Raw genomic sequence first — 9630 nt, forward strand, 5'->3', positions numbered from 1 at the left:
TTATCTCCTCTCAGGTTCTCTGCCCGGTCAGGTTCGTAGGTTCCTCTCATAGGGGACTGGAAATGATGACCTCACCCCCTGCCGGAACACACTACCCGGGTGGGATGAGGTCGTCATTTCCGCCCTCCCTATGAGAGGAACCTACGAACCTGGTCGGGCAGGGAACCTGAGAGGAGAAAAATTTGTCTGGCTTGTGGTAAACCGGCAAAATATGCTATCATATGGTATTTAATTATCTATCCCGTCCATTTGAGCTTTGATGCATTAGATTCCACAATAAGGTTGACAAAATACGGGATTACATTAGGTGCTTTGGCCACAGACAATTTGGATCCTCTAGTGCTAAGTTGCTCCGGCAGGACCATGCTGCCCAGACACGGTGAGACCCCTGCCTGAGCGCCTTGCCCGAGTTGGGATAAGGCAGTTATTGCGCGCCTCACCATGTCTGTGCAGCACAGTCCTGTCGAGCAGCATGATAGTAGAGGATCTGGATCCGGCTATAGAACTGTAAGTTCACGGATTTTTTTTTTATCAAGGTTTGTATTCTTACATTGAAATGAACATGGAGGATATAGATACGCTATACTTATTGCCCAAATGGTTTTTTGGATTAAAACGAAATAAAAGAGACATTGTCTCCGAAGACGTCATGGATTTACACTTTACAATGAATGTCCTCTTGGATTAGGGTTTTGGAATCGCTTGTTGTTTTTTGGGGGTGATGGGGAGGGGGGGGGGGAAGAATTCTACCTGATCGTGTGCAATGCGTGGCTCCTGTGCCTAGACACAAAATCACGTAAGATGACTGCCACACCCTTATGGAAAGATGAAAATCCCTAAGGGCACAATAGTCATTTCATACAATTATGTGTCTAGGTGCAAGAGCCACGCCGCACGCAACCAAATAGAGGAAAATCCAAAATTCAACACTTCTCTACAAATCTACATTTGAAAAATCCCTATATAAGTCTTGGGTTACCAAAAGACTTTTGTCAACTTCGTTACCCATTGTGGTTATGCTTCTCTAGAGAGGTGATTCGTCATACTCAAAACTTGGTTTTCCAATTTATGTAAAAAATAACCTAACAAAATATGAGGCTATTTTCTCATGATTTTTTTAATCATTTATCATATATTAAGGGTAGACCCTTTTATGGATTGAGCTCCTCTCCAAGGAGCCTAGCACGCCCAGGGGGCATCCAGCCGTTGGGTTGTGCTACACGTATCTCTAGGCATGCGCCGAGATGTGTGTGGCACAACCCAACCCTTGGATGTCCCTTGGGCACTCCCTGGGTGCTGAGCTCCTTGGAGAGGAGCCGGATCCCCTTTTATAGATTCATAGTACTTAGGGGAGAGTTTTCATACACGGCCGTGCACGAAATCTTTTGCCTTGTACTTATAAAAGAAAAAGAACTAGAAGGGAAAAAAAATGTGTGGACACGGGCCGTGGGCTTAAATTCAAACATAAGAAGATGCGAGATTCGGCCCTACAATGGGGTTGACTTGCAAGCCCAACAGCCCATACTACGAGAGCGTACTTTGTCGAGGTAATGGGTCAGTCCTCTCCTCTTGTTGGACCACTATTCTGATATTTTTGGCTGGCCCATAATACTTTAGGACTTGGGCCTTCTGTTTCGTGCTTCTGCTTCTGCTTCAAACGTAAAACCCTAAACCCTAGCCGCGTTTCTCATCTTCTTTCTTCTTGCCCAAGCTCCATTCTCTTTAAAACATGGATTTCGAAAATTTTCTTCGTTAAAAGAATTATTCATGTTCTTTGTTAACAGAACAAGGCAGCAAGCCGATACTTTTGAAGGTCAGCAATGGCTGCATCAAGGATATCATCCTGCGCAGCAATGGCTGCAGCCGTCGCTTCGCTTTCATATACTGATCGCGTGTACGCTGACGGCCCATTTCGCTTATTTTCCTTCTCTTCACCTCCCTCGACATCGCAGGCTGATCAAACGAATCCTCCCAAAGTAGAACCAAAGCCGGAGGCCGAAGAGCCACAACGCGGCTCATCCGGATTCGATCCCGAATCATTAGAAAGAGGTGCCAAAGCCCTTCGAGAGATTAACAACTCAAAATATGCTAAACAGGTGTTTGCTATTGTGTTCTCGAGGTTGCGTTGGTTTGTATTTTGTTTGGAACTATATCTGAGTTCTGGAATTTGGTGCGTCCGCATTTCCTTGTTTTCATCAGGTTTTCGAATTAATGAGGAAGCAAGAGGAGACTCGTTTGGCCGAGCTGGATGTTGAGAAAGCCCAATTTGAAGCCTTCCAAGCTCAAGCTGATATTGTGAGTGGTTTTAATCTTTTTGTACTCAATAACTCTGTTAAGTTCATAATCGGAAATGTTCAAATTTCAATTACAGAATGATTGTTGATAGCAGGGTTCGATGAGGTGGAAAGTCAATTTTTTCACTATTAAGGTTTAAATACATTAGAGAGCAGTTAAGTTAATGTGTGTGTGTGTTTTGCTGCGCTCTATTTTATAAACCTTTTGTTCATTTAATTCTGTGTGTCCATGTCAGTCATATAACTGACATTTAAAGGCAGCAAGAACTGGAATTAACCATCTGAATTGTATTTTCCTATTAGATTTTATTCATCGTTGTATAATGAGTTTGTTTTTATAATCTATTTATTACTTCCTTTTTCCCTTACAACTAGCTATTTTGTCTTCTCAGGAGAAGCAAAGAAAAATGGCAGAAGAACAAAGAAATCTAGTACAACAACAAGCACAAATAAAGGCACAAATGGCGCGTCATGAAGATGAGTTGGCCAGGAAAAGAATGCAGGTGGCTGTTGTTGTTATTGTTTAAAATCCCAGACTCTTCTCTACTGCCAGGCCCAATATTAGAATGGTTGTGTTTTATGAAGAAATCCTTCAATGTCTCCGTGCCTGATTATTCTTTGTAGGCAGATCATGAATCCCAGAGGCAAAATAATCGCGAATTGGTTAGGATGCAAGAGGAGTCTTCGGTTCGAAAAGAACAAGCTAGACGTGCCACAGAAGAACAAATCCAAGCCCAACAACGCCAGACTGAAAAAGAGAGAGCTGAGATAGAACGAGAAACAATAAGAGTCAAGGCGATGGCTGAGGCTGAAGCTCGAGCCCATGAGGCCAAACTGACAGAAGACCATAACAGGAGAATGCTTGTAGAACGGATTAATGGTGAAAGAGAGAAGTGGCTTGCTGCCATCAATACAACTTTTGGACATATTGAAGGTATATATTCGCTGAATGTTATTGTTGTATTAATTTCATCTGATTTGAGCTTCAGATGAGTAAACAAGCTAGTCTGTAAGAACTTGTGCTTGTATCATGGTTCAACGACCTGATCATTAAATGCTTAAAATTATGATATGGCTGACTTGTGCTGATATAGAATATCCAATTTATCTCTCATCTGAAATCACGTGGTTTAAGCCTCATTAAATTTAGGCCTACACGTTAATTATATCCAATATTTTTAGATACAAAGGAGCATGGCTAATTTGTGGTAGACCCATACTAGATATTGGGTTCTCTAAGTCAGTCTCAACTACTGAGATTTAAACTTCAATTCTATTTTCATTCAGTTTTGGTTGGCATGTTATCCTAGTGTCAGTCTTGTCTCTCAAAAGAGTTGTTTAATAAAATATAAGATATATCTTGTGTTGAAATTGTATATTTATTTTAACCCAGGGAAACATATGATTGAGTGGAAGGCTTAGTCAGGTTTGAGTTGGACACAAAAATTCATGCTGTTATATTTATTACTCTGTAATATAATCTTTATTTATGAAACATGTGGAAGATATTGTGATGATCACTGTTCAATTTCTACTTGTAGGGGGTGTCAGGATTTTATTGACGGACCAGAGTAAATTGGTTATGGCCGTTGGTGGAGCTACTGCTTTAGCTGCTGGAATTTACACGACTCGGTATACAACATGCATTTGTTTATTCTACTTCATTTCATTTGCTAAAAAGCTATCAACTTTTGGCAACAGCTATTATGAATTTGAATTATATGTCAGGAATGGAAAGCTCTGTATAATAAGGTTCATTTGGTCACAATAGCTTTTATTGTTGTAATGTGAATCTGCCACCATTGTTAGTCTTAACTGTTAAGACAGCCAGAGGCATGGTTATGGGTACTAGAGAGATATGTATCAGTGTGCATGTTTTACAATGACTGGCGGTTTGACCTTTAATCTATCCTCGATGGAACCAGCTAAGTTTTCCCTATTTCAAATAACTTAATTTGATAAAAGAGAGGGGTAAAAATCAGACTGAGGTCATGAGATCATTCTCCTATTATTATTGTTATCTCTCTCTCTAAAAATCTCTTGTGCTTGGTTGGTGGGGTGGGTAAAATTCTTAACCTATGGTTTGTGGTTGTGTGGTTATTACCCCTTGTACTTTCCTTTATACAATGTGTCATAATAGGAATGTACTACATTATGCTTCTTATTTCTTTTTCTTCCCCCCCTCCCCCTCTGAATACTTACAGAGAAGGTGCTAGAGTAACCTGGGGTTACATCAACCGGATACTGGGCCAGCCTTCGCTTATTCGAGAATCATCTATTGCAAAATTTCCATTGTCAGGGGTCGTTTCTCGTGGTCTTAAGAAGGTTTTGAATAAAGATACTGGTGCGCAACATATAGCTCGTTTTGGGGACATAATTCTTCACCCATCATTGCAGAGGAGGATTGAGCAACTTGCTCGGGCTACAGCAAACACCAAGACTCATCAGGCACCCTTTCGCAACATGCTGTTTTATGGTCCTCCTGGGACTGGTAAAACTATGGTTGCAAGGGAGATAGCTCGGAAATCGGTACGATATTCTTGATTTCTTTCACAAGTTTATTTTTGAGTTTTCCCCCCCTGTTGCAACATGTATTTGGTTAGGTTTCTGTGTAATAGAATAACTAGTAGGCACAACCCTTAAAAATGCTTGGCTTTAGTACATTGGTATAGAAAACCTGTTTATTGGTTGTATCTGCTTCCTTTTTGAGATGTGAACTTGTTTATTGGTGTATTTTTTCTGCAAAATTTCAATCTATACGCACTTTGAGATTTTTCTCTAAGACATTGATAAGAGATTTTTGTTTGGTGAAAGGGAAATTTGTAAAGGTGACAATATATGACTTCTTCCTGATTGTATTGAATGACATCTTACAGGGTCTGGATTACGCCATGATGACAGGGGGAGATGTTGCACCTTTGGGTCCTCAGGCTGTGACAAAAATCCATGAAATTTTTGATTGGGCTAAAAAGTCAAGGAAAGGCCTACTGATCTTTATTGATGAGGCTGATGCTTTTCTTTGCGAGTAAGTTATCATGTACTTGCGTATGTTGTCCAATTTATAATTTTCCAAAGTTGCTGCAGTTCTCTTTCTGATCGAAGAAATCTTTAGTTGCATTTTTAGGCAAGTTCTCTCTTTCAAGATTCATAGTGACAATGTTTTGTATGGTCGGTTTGTTATGCAAAGAATGAGCTTCTCATGGAGTGCTTCGTACTTTTTCTAACATTAATATTCTGTTTACCCCATAGGAATATTGTTATTGTTATGCATCATCATCATTATGATTATAGTAGGGGTATCGTTATTAGCATCTCTTCTAGAATGGGTAATAGTCTCCAAGATGCTTTTGAATTTTTATGACCCTACTTGATTTTATCTATGGTGTACCCCCTGTCCACATTCAGTTTAAGGTTACATCTTTTTCAGTGAGAAATATTTTATAGGAATTGTCTTGAAAGCAAAAGAAAATTTTGTAGGGAAAAATAATGTTCTAAAACTGAAATACAAAATTCAGAAAATATCTTCCAATTTAATTATCTACATGTTGTTTTCCGAGAAAAGTGATGGTATCATGGTCAATTGTACAATTGGCTCACATGGATAACACTATCCCCATCATATGGTTGGATTCTTTTCCTAAATCAATCATGATTCCTTCCCATGTTAAAATGAAAAAAAAGAAGAAAGATAATAGACACTTGGACAGATAACAAAGAAGGGCTAGGGTTCATGCTGCTGGTTTGGGTGGAAATCTCCCATGCCACACCAATCAGTGCATGACAGTTGGTTTTGTCAATAGGGGGCCCACAAGGTCGGGGAAGAAAGAGAATGTTAGGAGGAGAGAGAGTGTTAGTTATGTGAGGGCAATGGAAAGAACCCCCACACTTTTGGCATGGGGATCTTTTTCCCAACAAAGAAAATAAAAGGAAGGTTACATTACAAATTGTATTTCCAAGAATATTTGTTTTGCCAAAACATATGAAGCCAGAAGGAGATGGCAAGGTACACCATAGATATTTCTAGATCCCCTTCCACATCCTATTGAATGGTTATTCATGTTGGTCCTGTTCCTTGCTTATATGCATGTACAGTGACTAAATTTTGCAACTGTAAGACTATTTTAAACGATGTTGGTACTTTTACTATCTCACCAATATTTCATGGTGATAAAGAATTGGATCTCATCAGGAACCATTTGTGTGAAAGACTCTTGTTACATGTCCTTGTTGTATTGCAGGCGTAACAGCACTCACATGAGTGAAGCTCAACGAAGTGCTCTTAATGCGTTGCTGTTTCGAACTGGAGATCAGTCGAGGGACATAGTCCTCGTTCTGGCCACTAATAGACCTGGTGATCTTGATAGTGCTATCACAGACCGCATAGATGAGGTGATTGAGTTTCCACTCCCGGGAGAGGAGGAGCGTGTCAAACTACTGAATCTCTATTTGAACAAATACCTCTCCAGTGAAGAGAAGACTGAATCCTTGTATGGATCGATGTTGAAAAAGAAACAACAGAAGATAATTGTAAAAGACATTTCCGAGGATGTGATCCGCGAGGCTGCCCGGAAGACAGAAGGTTTCTCTGGTAGGGAGATAGCAAAGCTTATGGCCAGTGTCCAAGCTGCAGTGTATGGGAGACCAGACTGTGTTTTGGATTCCCAACTTTTCAATGAAGTTGTAGATTATAAAGTTGCAGAGCATCACCAGCGTATGAAGCTTGCAGCAACTGGTGTTTAGTTAGCTCAGAAATTTATTCCTCAGATTATTCTTACAAGAGTGGAAGAGTGGCCTCCAAACATATTTCCTCCACATGATGGAAATTTTTTTTTTTTTTTTGGGGTTCTTGTATGGAAAATAAATTAATTTTTCGTTCATTTATATGGGTATAGTGAAGTGAATTAGAGCATTTGAGATGGTTGCTACAGATGTAGAAAGTTTGAGACTGATATATGTCAGTCTTGAAGATTATGCAAAAATAGGCTTCCCCCAATGCTGGATTTGGTTGCTTTGCTAGGGAAGAATGTTTAAGTTGAAGTCGTTCCCAAAAATTTTGAAATGTACATTGGATTTCAACCAGGGGAAAGAGAAAAAGCAGTCCTACTGATGAGTGAGAAAGGTGTTCCCAACAAAATTTATCCCACTGAATAGGTGGGAAACAAATCAAGGGATACCCCTTCACTTTTCTCTTATTTATCATATCAGGCCTTAGTTAGTAAGACCGTATAATACACGTATTATACGCACAATTTTGAACGAATAATACTCCCGTCCCGCACTTTCCTGTATTTTTATAAAAACGCGTTTTAACCGATCCGATTATATCGTATAATTGGTATTATACGTTTATACTTTTAAGTTTTACTCTAATGTTTAAAAAAAAAAAAAAAAACCCCAAAGATTAGAATTTTTCACGATTTCACTTTCCCTTCTTTTGTGATTTGCGTTTCACTCCAAAGTCCAACCCTAGAAGGCAAGACTCAGAGCACGCAGCCTCACCGCTAACACCGCATGCAATCACCAACAAGAGGCACGCAAGCGCAGCGGCAGGCAAGACGGAGCGGCGAGCGGCAGCGGCGACCCAGCGGCGAAGCGACAAGGCGATGACAGGCGGCAGCTGGCGATGTTTCTCCTTGTTTATTTCTTCTTCCACTGTTGTTCTTCGGAAGAACTTCTTCCACGTGGTTAGTATCCCTTTCTCTATTTCGTATGAAAGAATGGAAGATGATGCGATTGGCTTCATAGAGAACTTGGGATTGGAGAATATGCACGAGGCAGTGATAGTATTCAAACTCCAACATATGGTGGCACTCTAAGTCAGTGCGCAATCTCTCGAGACTCCTTTCACACATGGTTCAACTTTCGAGACACAAGAACCATTAGATATCAATGATTGATGGTTTCCTTCTTTATGACATGAAGGATTTGTTATTGTTAGAGACTATTTTATGGGACTTGTTCCTATTAGAGACTATTTTATGGGGTTTTCATGGTTCCGAATACATTATGTCTTACTTTTTTATGTTTGATGAGATGTAATAGACTATTATATTGATATTTTATCGTTTAGAGACTACTTTATTGATATTTTGATATTTTAAGTGCTAATCTTAGAGATGTAATATAAGATATTATATTATTGTGTTTATTTTAGTTTATAAAATCATGATATTATTTTGTTTATTAGGTGGTGAATGCATGTTATATAATGAATATATGCCCGTTTTTTTAAAAGTATTATTGTCGTCTATGCCGTATTATACACGTATTAAATGCGTATCGTATTATTACCGTATGCGTTTTATGAAGCCGAATTTTTAAAAAGTATTATTACCGTCTTGTCCGTTTAATTGCCGTACGATCCGTCCCGTTCAATTGCCGTCCGAACTTACTAACTAAGAGTGAACTATGGGATAAGAATTTCTTCATCCATTTTGACCTCTCATTTTATTTTCAAACATTTTCTCAAGGAAGCAGAAGGTTGGCGTGTTGGTCAAATGTTCACTTGCTGACTGCTTGGTCACGGGTTCAAGTCTTGGAAGCAGCCTCTTTGGAAACAGGGGTAAGGCTGCGTACATTTGAGCCTCCTCAGACCCTGCTAAACGTGGGAGTCTTGTGCATTGGGTAAGGACAAAGCTAGGCCTGTCATTTCAAAACTGGCCAGGTAGGGGGCGAAATCGAGGCACAAATTCCAAGACCTTGATTTTTTGCCTACTGAGTTTGACTGAATTGTTCAGAATCTAGACGTGTCAGGGCCAAGTCTGACGGATTCTACCGGAGATCTTTTATCTTAACAATCGGAATCCGGGTTGGGCTGTAAGTTTGACCAGTTGGCCCAAGCCCGCCCTAAGCCCAAAGGCCCTAGGCCAAGATACTGACCCTGAGGGTAGGTCAGGGTAGATGGGAATTTCTGGCATTGAGTCAGGGTTGGGCGGGATCGGGCCTAAGCCAGCTAAGGGGACTCAGGGTTTAAAACCCAGCCCACCTGACCCTGTTACAGCCCTACTGAATGGGGTTTGATTAATTTTAGGACTTAAATCTCTCTCATCCACATATGTAAGAATGAATACTCAGAAGTCAAAGACCCAAACGAAGCCACTAGGAGACCTTAAAACAATGAGGATCACAATTCACAAGTGGTCTCACGCTTATCACTTGCGTAAACTCTCCCTTTGATCCTAAGAACCTCAGCTCTCCCTCATAATTCGCCACTCTCAAAACACTATAAATTAACCCCCTCGTCTCCCCCATTTTCAAACACAGACAAAACAAGAAAAGATCAACCAAAGAAGCCCATATATCCATCCATCAATCTTTCTTTATATTAGAAATTCAG

General features: G+C 40.0%; 1 protein-coding gene across 2 annotated transcripts; it reads left to right on the forward strand.

Moving 5' to 3' along the window:
* Nucleotides 1–1640: 1640 nt before the first annotated feature.
* Nucleotides 1641–7040, forward strand: LOC122659890 (ATPase family AAA domain-containing protein 3-like). 2 transcript variants are annotated; one of them, XM_043855046.1, is made up of 8 exons: nt 1641–2096; nt 2200–2295; nt 2687–2797; nt 2919–3228; nt 3836–3923; nt 4496–4823; nt 5171–5319; nt 6533–7040. In XM_043855046.1, the coding sequence occupies exons 1-8, from the start codon at nt 1821–1823 to the stop codon at nt 7032–7034; spliced, it is 1860 nt and encodes a 619-aa protein (XP_043710981.1). In that variant the 5' UTR covers nt 1641–1820; the 3' UTR covers nt 7035–7040. The 2 variants fall into 2 exon arrangements, with proteins under 2 accessions (XP_043710981.1, XP_043710979.1); XM_043855044.1 differs by having other exon boundaries at nt 1643–2096; nt 3836–3926; nt 4499–4823.
* Nucleotides 7041–9630: the final 2590 nt, after the last annotated feature.

The sequence above is a fragment of the Telopea speciosissima genome, chromosome 4 (assembly GCF_018873765.1).
Source record: "Telopea speciosissima isolate NSW1024214 ecotype Mountain lineage chromosome 4, Tspe_v1, whole genome shotgun sequence".
NCBI classification, from domain to species: Eukaryota; Viridiplantae; Streptophyta; class Magnoliopsida; order Proteales; family Proteaceae; genus Telopea; species Telopea speciosissima.